This window comes from Caretta caretta, chromosome 1 (genome assembly GCF_965140235.1).
Source record: "Caretta caretta isolate rCarCar2 chromosome 1, rCarCar1.hap1, whole genome shotgun sequence".
Classification (NCBI taxonomy): domain Eukaryota; kingdom Metazoa; phylum Chordata; order Testudines; family Cheloniidae; genus Caretta; species Caretta caretta.
In genome coordinates, this window is record NC_134206.1 from 44,153,638 (window position 1) to 44,171,431 (window position 17,794).

General features: G+C 40.9%; 1 protein-coding gene across 5 annotated transcripts in view; it reads right to left on the reverse strand.

The window, feature by feature from the left end:
- The window catches only part of ATP8A2 (ATPase phospholipid transporting 8A2), a 663,684-nt gene that overhangs the window by 13,472 nt on the left and 632,418 nt on the right, over nucleotides 1–17,794 (reverse strand). For all 5 annotated transcript variants that reach the window (XM_048846098.2, XM_048846107.2, XM_048846083.2 and 2 more), the window contains one exon: nucleotides 3,317–3,408. In XM_048846098.2, the coding sequence (XP_048702055.1) occupies nucleotides 3,317–3,408 (92 nt within the window). The remainder of the gene's footprint in view (nucleotides 1–3,316; nucleotides 3,409–17,794) is intronic.

The following is a 17,794-nucleotide window of genomic DNA, read 5'->3' on the forward strand; positions in this document are numbered from 1 at the left end:
GCTGGGGATCCAGGCCGGGGAGGGGAGTAGCCTGGAACTGGGGAGTAGAGCTGCTTTTTGCAGCTGTGGGGCCTCCATCTGTTCTTGGGTAACTGGCCAGGAGAGAAGTCCTCCATACTGTTGTCAAAGCAACAAGAGAGCTGTGCTAACATGGGGTCAGAAGAGGGCCAGAGGAGGCAGGGGCCAGAGTGGGTGGAGGTTCAGGAGCCCCATGGCAAAAGCCCTGTTACCAACAGATTCCCTGGTATCCATGCGTTTTAGGAGCCAAACTACTTCTCCTTCCATGAAAAGGCAAATTTCTCTACACACACTTGAAGGAATGATGATAAGCAACATGTGTGAGAGGAACCTTGCAGCATTTCCTGCTCTCTCTCAGAGCTATTCCCACTTGTGGGCCAATCTCCCCTCTTAATTAGGGAGAGTTGATGCTTTTCCTATTGCTGGGATTTTAGAAAGCAGATGGAAATGGGAAATCTATTCGCAGACGTTATGCTGAGCTAACCAGCACTGATTTCATACAGGTGTCTCAGACAGGAACTGCACCAGCTCCTAGAGGCTAATGCCGTAATCACTGCACCATCTACTCATTTCCACTAAAACTTTTTGGGCTGCAGAAATGTTCAGCATGTAAGCTTGACAAAAGGTACAAAGCTCTTCTACTAAAAGCCACAGGATAATGAAATTCTAACTGGCATTGGCATCAAAATCTGAAACTCAGTGGAAAATCTTTGTTCATTTTCATAAATCTTTCAGAAAGCCACGCCAGTCAGAAAAGAACAATGTGAACCTTGAGAGCCCAGTTAAACTATAGAACATTTCTGGCATTTCATCTGACACTCTCAATTCATGAACACAAAACCATGGCCATAAACAAATTAAAATGGCTGTTAGGGTCTAAAACTTCCAAGCTTCCTCCCCCCATCCCTGAGGCCATTAGAAGTAGCCCAAAATCCATTGTTTTTGTGTGTGTTGTCCTAGAACTAATGTCATTCCCATGTGCTTTGAGATCAAAGGTTTTTAATGCAATTTTATAGCAGCGAATCTTGGAACAGTATTTGCCCCCCTCCTCCCCAAGTTACAATATTGATTCTGGGTTATTTTATGATGTCTGATGGGAAACTACCCTTATTCTCCCCCTCCCATTAACAGGGCAATGGGTTTGTCTCAGCCTTGTCAACCAAAACAAAATTAATGATCTTTGCTGTGTTAAATGCAAGTGTCCTGGCCTGAACTGAAGTCACATGATCAAGTTTTGGGATAGGCTGAACTCTTTGGGTGGGAACTTGGAAGCTCAGTGGAATCACAATGGCTCTAGAGAGCGAGAGGGTGTGATTCAAAATACATATTTACTATGTCAAAACTACTGCTTTAGCCACCAGCTGCTTCTTTTGACACTTTTAAATATTTATACAACATTTGTTCAATTTAGATCCGTGAAACCAACGCATATGTTCATATGGCCCCGCACATATAGCAGCTGTGCAATGTTTGAAAACAATGTTTGACAAGGGATGACAGAAATTTTAGAGAATCATGGATCTGCCATAAAAGCCTCTTTTAGTCTTAACAACTTCACAATGAAAATTTACATTCATGTGAAAAACAGACATGCAATTGGAACTTGTCCTATCTGGACTGACTCATTTTGCACTTAATCATTTGTATTTATGGGGAGCCAGTTAACTGAATCAAAGTTTATTTTGATATCTTATTCTTGTTTCCCAAAGCTTATCAGCCTATTAAAAACACAAAGATGCATTCTACAAATTGTGAGCATGTGGTTCAGATTTGACGGGTAACACAAGCATGCTGGTTTTCTGCACTGTCTGCAGGTTGGTTCGTAGGTTTTTCTAGCAGGTTTTCCTGATTCTATTTTACAGGCTTGTTCTGCCAGTCATCTCCTCTGGAATTGCTTCAAAGTGTCTCCATAGTGCATGAAAGAGAGAGATAAAACCAGCACCCTTTACCTCTGGACACAAAGGAACAAATCCTGGAAGCAGAGCACAGCCAAGCTGACCTTTTCTGTGGGGGTGAAGGAGAAATTGAATCCCTTCTTTCCAGACTTCACAATGGCAGTGGAGCTGGTCTGCAGAAGTTACTGCATCCTCAAGGCTGCTCTAGCCCCTGCAGCCAGTGCACTCTCCCCTCTTTGGAGGAGAATGACCCAGTGGATCTGAACAGTAATGGATCTACCAGCCTTACTCCTGTCCTGCCCTGAATCCCTCCTGAGCATCTGCAGGGGATCTCTGCACCCCATGTATGGGATTCTTAAATCCTACCCTATTTCTGTAGCAGAAACACACCAGTTCTTCTGGGTCAGGGTCCTCTGAGCAGTTATGATTCTGCTAAAGAAATGGGCACAGAGAAGAGATGAAATTTGGCTGTACCCCACCTGCTGAAATCCTGACATGATACAGATCTCACCTTCAAAAACTCTCATCGTGTTAAATGGATGATATGGAGTCAAATCCTTTTGTCTTAGCGCTATCCTGCAACCAGCACCATTGCAGTTGATGGGGCTATTTCCCTTAGTAAGATGAGCATGTTATTCATCAAAAATCTGACTGCAAAAGACAATCCACCCCAATAGCAGGTCAAAAAAAATTTCTTAACTCTTACTAGCTCATGGTTCCCTGGGGGTTCTGGTCTGTGGAGTTCTCACATTCTATTTTAATGCTGGGGAAGCCGCAAGTAGAGATGCCAAGGACACAGGGCCTGTCTCATGGCCCTGTGCAGTGGGATAAACTGATGACCTCAGATGCAGTGTGAGAGACATTGATCCTTTCCTTTAGCAGCAGCAGGCAGGTCTAGGGTTGCCATTAACTTCCCCAGAAGAGGCCAAGAAGAGGAATACAAAATGGCAGCTACGAGGACCTCCACCTGCCTATTAAAAACATTTAGAACTTTTCTCAAATGGCACCACTGAGCTATTTCTGTATTTTTAAAACCATAGTTAATAGCTATCATTTGAAAACACAGTCACCATTTAAAGCAGAGCTCTATTTGAACATTATTTTTTGTCCTGTCAAATTTTACAAGATCTTGAGAATATCAGGATTTTAAAGTTACAGAATTTCTGCATTGGGATTTTGTCATTGGGCCACTTGATTAGGTCCTAGGGAATTATCTACATGCAACCTCTACAAGCCTGGGGCCAAATACACTAATTCCCCTTCCAAATTTCTGACTCTTGGTTGTCAGCTCAGCCTCTGTACCAGATTATCTCTACCTACAATTTAATTTAAAAAATAACCATCTTCCCCTTCATTCCTCTGGGACTGACTGCTGAGAGGCACACACCGGGTCAGGTACTTACGTGATACACCTTGCTGGACAGAATGAGCTCGGAAAAGGCTCGGAGGAGTTTTTCTGCCAAGCCTTTTCAACAAATGATCACGTTCGTTCAAGCTGGAAAAAAAGCCAAATACACACAGTGAGTCCCTAGATAATTTCACTGCATCTCGAGTGTATTTAACCGAGTACTTTTGCTTTTTAAATAAACCAGTTACAGTGTGTAAAAAACAATTCTTTTAACTTTCTTTACAATGGACACCACCATCAGGGATCTATGATGACAGGACTCCTTCTTTTTAAGGCATAGTGGTATAAAGTGTACATCTGCTCTGTCTATCTCTGAGATGCTGAGGTTGCATCATTGTGGCATCTGGGTGCCTGATATCTTGGCCTTGGACATAACTGTACTGAACTTGGCATCCCATCTTAATTGTAGTAGATAATAAAAACTTCCTTTGTAGGTTGTGCCTTAGAGAGAAGGAGCAATGTGTTTTTACTTAGTGTATGGTAAAGGCTTCTATCACACCTGCAGCATGGCTTGAAACAACCATAGAAGAAACCCACCATAATTCTTTCATGAATACAGCTTGGTTTTTTTCCCAGTGGACAATACAAATTTATCTCCAGTTTTTGATAAAAAGAACAACAACATAAATCTTCAGTTTTCACAATCCAATTTCTAGTCCTGTGTGGGTCTAAAATTAGCTTTTTAAAAGTTATTCAATTTTTACCACATGCAAATGCAAACTAGAGGAGAAAAACAAACACACAGACCGACCGACCAAAAGAGACAGAGACAAGGGAATAGCTATTATGAATCTCTAGAAAGGTATACACGGGAATCAACAGCTACTATCTATCATGGATATTTGCACAAAACTATTATTTCAGTGTGAGTTTTGTTCACAGAATAAAAGGATAATACTGACCCTGTGGCCCTGATCCCAAAGAGCACTTAAGCATGTGCATAATTTTAAGCACATGATAGTCTCATTGACATCAGTGGGCTTTCTTATACATTTAATATTATGCATGGTAATGTGTTTTGCTGGACTGGGGCCTTAATGATAGGCCTATACATTACTACATATATTTCTTATTATGAAATATATATATTAGCATAATCTATTTTAGTTCAAAATGATAGGGGCCCTGTGTTTTCTCTCACACTCATGTAATTGTCCTGTTTGTAAAGTTATTCCTGATTTACACTGGTGCCAGTGAACAGAGAATCAGACTCATTTTTGTTAACACGACTCCATTGGCATGGTCTCATTCATACCAGCTTTACGCTGAATTTTCAGAATTCAGGGCCTGATTCTCTTCTCACTCCCTTTTCCCCAACCTCCACTGACTTCAGGGACTGACACTGGTTATATTGAGATCAGAATCAGGCTACGTATACTAATGACTGTGCAGACATTCTGGAGCGAGGACCTAGATACCTTTTCTTGCTTACACTTAGGATTTCACATCCATGAATTATGTGAAATTTGGACTCCAAGGGGCACTGCTGCTACTGCTGTAGACAAGTAGATTTCCGTTTTAACAGGCCACTCTCTTTCACTGGAACAGTTAACTGCTTTAAACAAGAAGATGCCAGCCAGAATTTCTGAAATGTCTGTAATGTGCAATGCATCTTTGTGGGCTTTCACTCCACCTAGAATTTCATTAGATTCATCTCAAGGGTCAAATCCTCTCACAGCAAACTGAACAGTGGGGACATCCATGGAGGACAAAGGGAATAATCACCTCAAGTCACTTTAGAGACTAACCAATTTATTTGAGCATAAGCTTTGGTGAGCTACAGCTCACTTCATCGGATGCATTCAGTGGAAAATACAGTGGGGAGATTTTCCACTGAATGCATCTGATGAAGTGAGCTGTAGCTCACAAAAGCTTATGCTCAAATAAATTGGTTAGTCTCTAAGGTACCACAAGTACTCCTTTTCTTTTTGCGAATACAGACTGACACAGCTGCTACCCTGAAACCAAGTCACTTTGTGGCCACTGTTCCAGATATGTGAAGCGGGGGGGTCAAATAGCCACTGGATCCTTTCCTAAATCCTTACAGTGCAAAGAGGGCTCAGACCCCACTACACAGGACCTCAGACTCCTCTTGCACAGTGGAACTACACATGATGCATTACAAGGCAGTCCCTGAATCCACAAAGGAGGAGGCAAGATTTGTCTCCAAGAACAGAAGTCTGCGCAGCATATGACTATTATCTTGATCTCAGTTTCTTTGCCTGACAGGGTAGGGATGGAGAATGCTAGAGGCAGGATGCTCAGCCTCTGTAGGAAAAGTGAGCCAAGTGGCTCCCTCTCTGGTGTCCCCCACTGGCAGATGAATGGAGCTTTGGCAATGGGCCAAAAAGTGAGGCACCTCCAGCCATTTTCTATCATATGGAAAGTTCCAGCATCATGAGGCTTTGGAGAGAGGAGGCAAGGAGGAAAAAGAGGAAATATAAGGGGAATTATTGGGGCTGTCAGAAACCCTTGAAATTACAGTTCCCCTGAGAAGCACACTGTGTGAAGTACTTCGTCACACAATGCAGTCAACCCATGCAACTCATTGTGGGGATGTTGTGAAGGCCAAAACTATTACGGGGTTCAAAAAAGAATTAGCTAAGTTCATGGAGGATAGAGCCATCGATGGCTATTAGCCAAGATGGTCAGGGACACAACCCCATGCTCTGAATGTCCCTAGCCTCTGATTGCCAGAAGCTGGGAGTGGATAAGAGAGGATGGATCACTTGATGACTGCCTGTTCTGTTCATTCCCTCTGAAGCACCTGACATTGGCCACTGGGCTAGCTGGACCATTGGTCTGACTCAGTATGGACATTGTTATGTTCTTATTTAGCTTTTCCTACTGATCACACTTCAGATGTATTTAAACTATGGGTTTTCTACGTCTCTATCACTGCCTCACCATTATCAAGTACAGCAACCACCAAGCAAAGCTGGAATGAGGCAAAATACTTTCTGCATTGCCCTTTGTTTGAATAAAAATATTTTCTTATGTCTTTTTGAAATGGCCAAATTACTTTGTTGTCACTTTTGAAGAATTCCCACTGACCTACAGATAAAGGCAGATGAGTCATATACCTGTACAGAATAAATCTGCCTATTCCAGTTATCAAGCCACAGCACCTTCCAGTTTATTATTTTGGTTTCAGAAAGTGGAAACCTTTATAAATTCTCTCTTGTCTCCTGGAAAAAATTTTTAGGAAAAAACAAAGAGATAATCCTAACAAAGTGTGCCAGGACACCCAGGACAGTGACACAAGACAGTATGAATGGTGTTTTCAAACTGTGTGTGTCCAGGAATCATTCTGGACTGCCCAACTTAGAGCCATAGATTCCCACAAGCCTAGGAAACTGGCACTTGTTATCCAAGGGAAGGTGGCTATGCCTTGCAGGATCCTGGGATGTTTCTGTTCAGGTTCTAATGTTGTAGAAAGTCCCATAGTTTGGAAACCCTTTGGCTGCAGAAATATATTTAATTATTTCTGACGTAGAATCTTCTCTAAAGCATGCTCAGAGGTTTGTGCGGGTTTTTTAAAATGCTACTTGGAAGAGCTTTGGTTTGCATCATTTTGGAAAAGGCTTCCAAAACTTGAAAAACAGTTCTCACAGTATTATTAATTATTATTTATGTTAGTGTAACACTCAAGGGCTCCAGGCAGGATCAGGGTCCCATTGTGTTAGGTGCTGTATGTAGACGTAGGAAGAGCCAGTTCCTGCTTAAGGAGCCTACATTTTAAAAAAGACAAGTGACATATGGTGAGTGGGGATTGGAATATAATCAAGCACACGTTTATATAAATGCCTGAGAATACCTGCTGCTTCTCAGCCTCTCCTTTCTGTAGGTGCAGACACCAGAGTCTAGATGTGTCACGAGCAGCAGAAGAAAGGCTTTCTTGCACTGCTTCCCATTTCTTCCTGCTGTGGGGCTTCAACATACACTTACTGAAAGCTCACCCTGGGTTTGTGTTGGCCAACTCACTGAGTACATCTTGGTGTTAAAGAGCTAGATCCAAAGCCCAGTGAGGTCCAGGGAATCATCTACTAACTTACATGGGCTTTGGATCAGGCCCAGTCAAGTACTGAATCATGAACATCTACATTCCGATCTAATTACCAGAAAGCTCTTTTGAGAGGAATGTGTATCTAATACCCATAACCAAAAACTTCATTTAAAACCAGGTAAGGCTGCTTAAGTGTGACATCACCTGACACAAATCCTTACAAGTAAGGAAATGCCAAGTTAAGAGACACCTTTTTACTGTACTCTCATGCCCACGCTGCTATTGAAAGACTCTACACCTCCACAGGGAATTTCTTTCTGCCTCCACAGATAAAGAAAACACACAGACCTTATTAATATCCCTCACACTGTAGCATAAAACCTTAACCACAATCTCATGCTTGTCCCACAGACATGCACTATGCCACACACTTACCTTGTGCATGCCTGTCACCACTTGACCATTTGCTGAGGTTGCTGCGGTCACAATTGCGGGTTTGTGACCTCAGTCAATACTGCTTCTGTGTTCAGTGAGACTCTGTGCAGGTGTGTGAATTAACCCACATGGAACTCATGCATGACTGGGCTACAGACTGCAGTGGAAGGTGCATCAGGGGAGAGAGAGATGACAGGTCTATTAACATATCTGGTGAGACCACACCGGGAATGCTTCATACAGCTCCGGGCACCTCAATAACAGGACAATGTTACCAAACTGGAGGTAATCGAGAGAATATTCTTATGGGGGCCAGAAGGACAGATTTATGAGGAAGAATTAAAAGAAAGAAACATAGAATCATAGGGTTAGAAGGGACTGCAAGGATCAATGTGTTGCTTGTTTAAACAATGACTCTGTGAGAGTTGAGGGGGAAGAGATATAACAATAGTTTACAACTATGTGAGGTGTAAAAGTACAAAAGGTGTAGAGGAATTGCTTAAAGTGATATAAAGGAGTTATGAAGTAAAATCAAAGCAATGATAATTTAGGATGAATACTCAGGAAAATGTCCTTAGAATGAAGATGAAGATTGTGGCACAGTCTTGCGAGGAAGTGGTACAAAATTCATCATTTGAGTTATTTAAAACAAGACATTTAAAACAAGGTGTCCTTCAGGGTTTGGTTCTTCGTCCTATTCTATTTAACATATTTATCAATTACCTGGAAGAAAACATGAAATCATCACTAACAAAGTTTGCAGATGACATAAAAATTGGGGGAGTGATAGATAAGGAAGTGCACAGGTCACTGATACTGAGTGATCTGGATCATCTGGTAAGCTGAGCACAGGCACACAATATGTGTTTTAATATGGCTAAATGTAAATGTATACTTCTAGGAACAAAGCATGTAGGACACACTAATGGGCCTCTATCCTGGGAAGCAGTGACTCTGAAAAAGATTTGGAGGTAATGGCAGATAATGAGCAGAACATCAGCTCCCAATTTGATGCTGTGGCTAAAAGGGCTAATGCTATCCTTGGATGAAGTAAACAGGGGAATCTTGAATAGCAGTAGAGAGGTTATTTTACCTCTGTATTTGGCACTCATGCAACTACTGCTGAAATACTATGATAGTTCTGGTGTCCACAGTTTAAGAGGGATGTTGATAAACTGGAGCAGGTTCAGAGAAGAGCCTCAAGAATGATTAAAGGATCAGAAAACCTGCCTTATAGTGATAGACTAAAGGAGCTCCATCTATTTACCTTAACAAAGACAAAGTTAAGACCACAGTCTGTAAGCACCTACTAGGGGAACAAAAATTTGATAATGGGTTCTTCAATCTAGCAGACAAAGGTATACCATGATGGCTAGAAGCTCACGCAAGACAAATTCAGAGTGGAACTAAGGTGCAAATTTTTAAGTGACAATAATTAGCCACTGGAACAACTTACCAAGGGCGGTGGTGGATTTTCCATCACTGGCAAGTTTTAAATCAAGGCTGAATATTTTTCTAAAAGATCTGCTCTAGTTCAAACAGGAATTATTTTGGGGAAGTTCTATGGCTGGTGTTATTCAGGAGGTCAGACACAGTGGTCCCTTCTGCCTTTGATTCTATGAATTAACAACATAGAATATATTGTATACGGAACTTCCCTGCACTGGCTGCCTGAGATGGTCAAGACAACCTATTAGGTCTTTACCATTTCCAATGTGTATGATTCTTCTTGGACTATATCAATAACATGGCACTTGTTTGTTACAGCTGATAAGGAATTGAAGGGACATCTTAAGGTGATACGTTTCAGAGTAACCGTGTTAGTCTGTATTCGCAAAAAGAAAAGGAGTACTTGTGGCACCTTAGAGACTAACCAATTTATTTGAGCATAAGCTTTCGTGAGCTGCATCCGATGAAGTGAGCTGTAGCTCACGAAAGCTTATGCTCAAATAAATTGGTTAGTCTCTAAGGTGCCACAAGTACTCCTTTTCTTAAGGTGATATGTTATCATTTCAAATGATGACTTTTTCTATCCCATGCACAAAGTCACTCTTGCATCCTGGGTCTTAATTGTTCTAAGGCATCAGCTGAGATGCTTAATAACTGTGCTAAAAAAGTGGTTTTTGTCCTTTTTTTCCTCCAACAAAAGCAAACAGGCCCTAAGTCTGGGCAACAAACATCTGGCTTTACACATTCAAACGAGGAGCATCAAAACAAACAGAATAATTCACAGCTGACCACAAGGTCCCGCTGGCTCATTTGTTCGAGTAATTAAAAAAAGATGAGCTTCACGACCAATTAACCTACTGAGCACTAATTAGCGTTAACGAGGATTTGAGGTACTTGGTATAGCTTGACCCAGAAAGTCCTCCAGAGTTCACTAATTGGCTGGTGGCAAAAGCAGGGCTCACAAAGAAGTGAAGGTTAAAGTGGCTGCAGATGTCTCACTTAAAACAGAGTCTACCTGGAAAATATACGCACTGGTTGGGTTAATTTTTTTTTCTTTAGAATTGCATCAGAATCTCAGTGGTGATTTGCTAGCAGAGCTGCAGAATATAGGCAGGTTATTTATAATGGACAAGATGATTTAGGATTTTTTCTTAACCTAATGTGCCTGGATTATTTAAAACGTTTAGTCCAATACAAACACAAATATATGAGACGGTTTGTTTTTTCCTGCCCCTGAAGTATCCTGCAGGAAGAAATGTAATATTTGTAATTAAAACCTTGACGGAGCCATAAAATCTGCAAACAAATTGTAAAAATTAAAAAATGTGTGTGTATTCTGGCTGCTATCCCTCTACCCTCTGAATACATAGTAAATACAAGGCTGAAGTATGACCAACAGACTCCTAAATATAATAAAATATAGAGGATTACATACAGAAGTTTGAGCCAACAGGACAGGAAAATGCACAGCTGGTTTTCCTGTGACTTGAACAACTATGAATCCCATTACCCTTCTATCTGCAGGTACAGCATCACATTTTCTTCTAGTCAGTGCAGTAGCAACATTTAAATCATGGGAAAGCTGTGATAGAAACCAGAAAAACCTCATAGTTCAAGCTGAAATTCTTCCCCCTTTAAAGGGACTAGTAAGTGGGCCCTGATTGAATATGTTGCTTTCTGCTGTGACACATCTTGTTACGTATCTTCTTGTCTGAGGTCTCTTCCTCAGCTCTGATCCTGCTCGCTCAGAAATAATGCCTTTTAAGCCAGTGGTCGTACACTAGGGCAGAGCAGTGTGAGAGGAGAATCAGATCCCCTTAACTTCAGTTAACTGAAGACTTTGTTGTGAGTCCGATAGTTTCCCTTTGTATCTTTTCTAAAGTTCATAAATAATTTTAAAAGTACCTCGACATTTCTGTTGCTAAAAATGTTTTTCTACGGGTTGCATGATTTGGGAGGAGGTGAATTAAACCTAGTTATGGGTTTCATCTGCCCCTTACAACCAATAGTTTAGCCTGGATTTTGCTGTTTCTATGTTGACATCAGTTCTGTTGCTGAAAATAACATTTCAATACACTGTTGAGAGAAGGAGAAAAGAACAAAGCCTCATGTTGAAGAGGCTCAGGTTTTCTTCTAGCTTTGGTCACCTCTAACAGTCACTACACCATTTACATGTAGATAAGTGTTTTTCATAGGTCCCCTTGCTCCCCGAATCAGTAATTTCTAACAGTAATTTCTACTAAAGGTTAATCAGAGAATTATACATAATGAATTTTAAAGCAGCACAACCATGGCACAGGGGATTGGTTAATAGAGTCCTACCCGGCTATTAGAGTGTACCAATTCTTTTGGAGAATTCTTTCACTTCTTCACCACACTCATCCCCCCCACCCTCTCTCTCGCTCTAATCTATATAAGGTTTTTCTATGTCATCCAGCACTCAGCATAATATCTAAGCACTTATGGTGTCCTGGTCACTGTTGGATCATATCCCCCATTCAGAGCCCATCAACATAGCTTCCTAACTGGCCTTAGGAGACTGATTCACAGGAGGACCCCTCCCCCATATATCCCTGATGTCTGAGGGCATTCCCTCTACACTATCACTAGGCCACAAATGCTAATTTAATTTGTTTTCTTTTTAATAAACATTTAAAAAAATTGCTGATTTTTTAAAAAAAACCACTGTATTATGTGAGTTCCTGAAAGGGAAAAAGCTAAGATGGAACTATGCAATAGCAAGAGATGGCTGAAGAAGAGGGGTATGAGGTGGCTTCAGAATGAGTAGAATAGAAAGGAAGGTTGTCATGGACTGAGAACCTAGTTAGATTAAGCAAATCCTGTGAAATTAGTTTAAGGTGACATTTACCCTGAGGACTCATCAACACCCTGTGCATTACTTAAGTCCCACTTAAGCCGACAACACAGATCTTAAGAGGAGTGCCCATTTATGAGAGAGCCCTGTACAGGTGTGAATTTCACTCTTGGTGAATAGGTGAGTGGGTAAATTGAGTACTAATCAGCTGGGTTTTGGGTGTGTCAAGAAAAACAATGAGACTTACATGTCATGATGATACGCACAAGTAGCCAGGGGCTTGTGTTGGTTTGTTTCTCAGTTGCAGTTCATGAAGGAGAGGTGTTATTTTTGCCTGCCTGGCATCAGGTTGATGAAATGTTTTACTCTGTGAGATCAATCTGGGTTGCAGGTCTTTTTAATTTTAAAAGCAAACAGACTTTACTGATAATGAAGCTGCTATGTAATCAGCAGAGATCTCCAGAGAGCTTCTTGAGGAAGTCATTTATGGCAGGGGTGTTTGATACCAATATCTGAAGTGTATAATTGAAATCTTCAGCCTTTTTCTTTGCAAAGTCAGCCTCTTGGCACATATTCAATATGTCACTCAAGTAGGGAGACAAATAAAAACTAGCCAAGAGCTTTCTGTTTCTTCCTGTAAATATGCAATGAACCATCAACAAACACTAAGCACCAGGTTATGGCTGGGGCACAAAGTGTAATCGGGGAGTGCAGAGAAGTGCACAGTGTTGCCCTAGATCTGTAGGTGAGTGACCCAGGAGCTGGGCATTTTTTCATCTTTACAATTCCAGTAGATTTTTCAAGATTCTCTGAGAATAGAATGACGAGTTATTTTAAACACAAAACAAAGACTTATCAGTAGCCGGAGAGTCTGAGTTTAACGACCGATTGTATTGTTGTCCTCTCCCTCTTTCTATGTACCTTAGAGATGATGACACTGTAGCAGTCAGGTTTCTAGAGGTTACACATCTGATGCCTGGGTCAGCTCAGCTCCCAGATAGCTTTTACCATCTGTTTATCCTCATCAGATGTTACGAAGGTTCAGAATATCACACAACATACATGCTGCTATTGCAGTAGCAATGCGATTGTTATGGTTTATGAAATAGCTTGGTAGCAGGAGGCCTTTATTTTACTGTATTTCAAATGCTTGACAGTTCCTTTTACATTGTACATAATAGCTGAAACAGAAATGGTATTATATGGAAATCTGGGGCCAAATTCTTCTCTTTTTTCTCCCCAGGCAACCACACTCAGGAAAGTCAGCAAGGTTGCATGGGTAGAAGTGATTTTTAGGGTTGGTGTCCTTTTTTTTGTTTCAAATTATGTCTTGCTGAAGATAATACTTTCCTACTCATGGCCCTGTAAAGACCACTTGGACCATCCTTCATTTTTCAGGTTGTTATAACTGGAATTGTATTGTAACCTTAACTATAAAGGGTACTACCAAGTGCCTACTATAATAAATGTAAGTTAGCCACCTAGGAAAAAGAAATAGACAGCACAGATACAAACAAAGCAATAAGCCTGAGATAGTCAAAGCACTGTTCATTTCAAAGTGCTTCAAATATTTTATATACTCATAGTGTGTGTGTAGGTGTGCATGTGTGCATTACTATGAACTGTCCCAAAACGGCATCAACACAGAGTTAAGACAGCTCCGTGCTGCTTCAGCTAAACTTAAACCTTTGAAAACCAGGAAATGAAGAGTGATTTATTGCTTTCCAACCATCCTCACTTTAGTATCAGTGCTGTTTACTTCTTCTCCCTAAGTGCATCACTTTTCACTTACTGTGGGTGATGGCAGTATCCTCTATAGATAAGGTTGCAATATAGTTCCAATTATAACATTCTTTTCCTACACACTCATATGTTGCGGACACAGTCACCTTTGAGGTTGAAATTTTCCATGCTTGGTCTCTGCTCAAAAGTGATTTGTTATTGGAAAGTATGAACAAGATCCATTCAATCATTTTTAACTTTGGTAAGGGTAGGAAATATACTTTTCTTGTTAACTACTCATTCCCCCCTCCAACCCCCTTCCCCTCGCCAACAACCTCTTTTACCAGATTTTTTTTTTGAACGCCAGGCCACTGTAAAAATGGATGAATTTTGAAACTGTCTGGGCATAGTTCTCAGTGCAGGCTACGGCATTTGCTTGGTTTAAAAAAAAAATCTGGTTGGATTGAGTTCTATGGGTATTTGGTAACAGCCTACTGGATACGCATACTGTGTAGTTGTAGCCATGTGGGGCTCAGGATATTAGAGAGACAAGGTGGGTTGAAAGCTTGTCTTTCTCACCAACAGAAGTTAGTCCAATAAAATATATTATGTCACGCACCTTGTCTCTCTACTGGGTATGGAGTATTTTCCATGTAGCCTTCCCTTGTTAAATGCAACCCTTAAAATAGCGCTCTTTGGGCTTGTCTACACCACGCAGATTTTAGCGATAAGGCTGTGTCAACACAGCCTTGTCGCTAAAAGTCAGCGTGTGTGAACACTCTCTGCTGGTATTTTGTCGGCACTTTTGCCGAAAAAATACTTCCAGCCCCGCGAGCGGCGACAGATTTGTCGCTCCTGCCGACAAAGCCGTGTTCACGCTGCTACTTACATCAGCAAAACTTTTGTCTTTCGCGGGAGGGCTTTTTTAAGTACCTGTGAAAGATAAAAGTTTTGTCGACAAGTTCACAGTGTAGACATACCCTTTGTTACTAATGTATGTCATAATAAAACATATAGGATGCAACTTCTCTTCCCTCCCCCGTGGGAGTGGGCAAAGGCGGAACTCAGGCCAAAGAGACTGCTCAAGCTATAGACTGGAGCTGTTGTCATGGAGCAGTTCTCCTGCTGTGCAGCCTGGAGGGAGGATTCCTTACCCTTCCCCCTGTCGAGATCTCCAGAGCCTAACCCAGTAACTCAGGATTAAGCACTGGGGAGAAGACTAGCCCCTTAATCAGTACTCATTCTCATTTTATGTCCCCACTGTTCCCACCTTTCCATTTCAATTTGCCGCATAATTTTGTCCTGTGTGTTTGTACCTCCTTCAGCTCTGACGTAGTCAGCAGATTTGATCACAGCTTCAAGCCTCACTCTGGATCATTGTGTTTTTTTTTAACTTTCTTCACTATTTTTTGGAAGGATAATTATTTGATAGGAATTATCAATGTGATGTGATGCGAACCTACTGTACTGTGGAGGGAGCAAGTATAATTCTGTTAGTTTGTTCTATAAGCTTGATCTAGCAAATTGTCACTTGGAAAAAAAATTAACCACCATGTTTATCTTTGCCAGGGCTATAGCTGATTTGCGGAGATGCTTCCCAACTGAAAGCAGGATCAAGCCTTGTGATTTGAAATGTCTTATGCAGAGGGATTGAAACAATACAATACCGGAAATTAACAATACATATGAAAATGAAGAAAATGAAGAAAAACCTGTCATTTCTCCTTATCTACATCCAGATAAAATGGAATAGCATAAAATAAAACAATTATATATATATATAAGAGAGAGAGGGAGAGGGAGAGAGGGAGCATTGATATAATTTTATAAGCCTTTTGCTAGTAAAAAGAGTCTAATATCTTTTTAGTAGAAAAACTGGGAGAAAAAACCATAAATGACAATCACTTTATTGTGTACGTTGATGGAGAAATCGTTCCTTTCCTGAAGTGGTGTGAAGAACATCTGGAAAATTTGCTAAGAAGTCCTAAACCTCAAAAAGAAAATATACCTCTCAATTGCAACCTAATTTTATTCTCAACTGCACAAGATGGGCCAGATTCCGATCTCAGAGTTGTGTAAATCTTGAGTAAATCCACTGAAGTCAACATGTAAACAAGATCAGAATTTGGCACAGTGTATACAATGCAATTTACCAACTTACAACACATAAGTATATTTGTGTTTAGTAAGATCAAGCCATTCTTTTGTATCTGTTGATCTGAAGTGCTTTATTGAAACGGTCTCCCTCTCTCAATTGTATGCTGATTGAAATGCATCAATACAAAATGACAAAAGGCTAGAACTCGGGAAATATAACGAGCCCAAACCTTGATGTTAATGGAAAAATTCCCATTGACTACAATGGCAGCAGGATCAGGCCCTTAATTTATGCAGAGGCTTGTTTTAAAATATGTTTTAGCAATTCTATTTTTTCCTTTGTAAGACTGGAGGGTTTACAGCATTAGGCTACAGTACACAGTAGGGGGGCTGAGTCAGATTTCCTTGACTCTACTCTTTCTTCTCTCAAGGGGCCTATTGAATGAGCAAGCCTTCATAAGTTCCTGTGTCAGCTGGCTGAGCACTGATGGGGTCCTACAGTATCGAAATGACTAGATAGGCATCTGCATTCATGGATTAAGTAAAGCAGAAGAGAAGATAAACCAGATAGCTTGCTCTAAGGAGGGAAGGCTAGTCATGCAGCTCCTTTTACCAAAGCAACAGAGTAAGTTGGACTCAGCAAAAAGCACTTAAATGAAAGAGAATCTTAACCACAATGCAGCTGCTCGTTGGGCAGAGACACCACAGAGACTGCTCTTTAACAGGATCTGCTCTTTAAACTGCACTGAAAAACAGTGTTGGTTTTTCTTACCTGATGATAAAAATAGCTGTCTTTTAACGTGACTTTAAAGACAGTTTAAATCATCAGAGTCAAAGAAACAAAGTGTAATGAAAAATCCTGCATAGAAGTACACTCAAAGAACAGGCCTACACCTGGTTGGCTCAGAAAACTGATTTTGCCTATTCCTGTGTTATTTTACATAGGGCAAGAAAGGTAATGTTGCATCACAGTTCCAAATGATTTGGGGGAATTCTTTCCCTTTTCTAAATGATATGGACACTTTGCGGTTACAACCCAGACAAGTCCTTCAGCGCCTTGTAAGGGATGGAGTAACTATTAAAGCATCAATATTATTCAGTATAAAATAAAAATCTCCTAACCCCCAATAAATAAACCCTGAAGGAAGTTCTCTATGCAAGTCTGAGACATAGAAACCCTCTTGAATATCAAAATTCACATTCACAAAGCGAAGTATTTCACTGCTTTATTCACGGCCTATTGGTTGGAATGTGATAACAAAGGGACATGGATTTTCAAGCTAAAAGTCATTTTGGTCCCTAATCAGCCTTTATTCAGATTAAACTCGCACTGATTTCAATGAGAGGTTAGACAGAGAACAAACTAAATATGACCCTCTAAATTTGGCCCTTTATGAGCCATGATTAAAAAGGGTATTAACAAGTTTTAATTCAAAAATTTCTCCCCAGTTATTTTCAGAGTCACTTATCTATGTGGATCCGTAGAAAATGTGTTTGTTTTCTTCATGTAAATCTCACATAGCTCCTTTGTTCAGGTGTCCATGTTTTCTTTGGCATGTAAATTGCCCCCTCACCTTTCCAAACTCATGTAAATTTAGTGCTAAATCCTGCCTTTTGTTACATGAGTGTGCCAGGGAGACTATTTCCTTCCAGGACCAAGGCTCACTCAGGTTGCAGCTGCACTGGATTCCGGCCCAGCAGTCTCTTGAGTGTCAAATTAGGGAGTGGCTCATGAGCCTGCAGATCCTCCACAGATAGCTTGCTGACTTGGGGGCATGGCAAAGCATCCACTCCCTCTGCACATACAGAGGATTGTGAAGGTTTAGGATGCAGAATGTGTTGTTCTCCTTCCCTTGAGCTGTCTACTTCCCAGCACAGGGAGGATGGCTCACTGAACCGAGCATATGGCTGGCTCTGCTGTTTCCTTAACTCGCCTGCTGGTCACAACA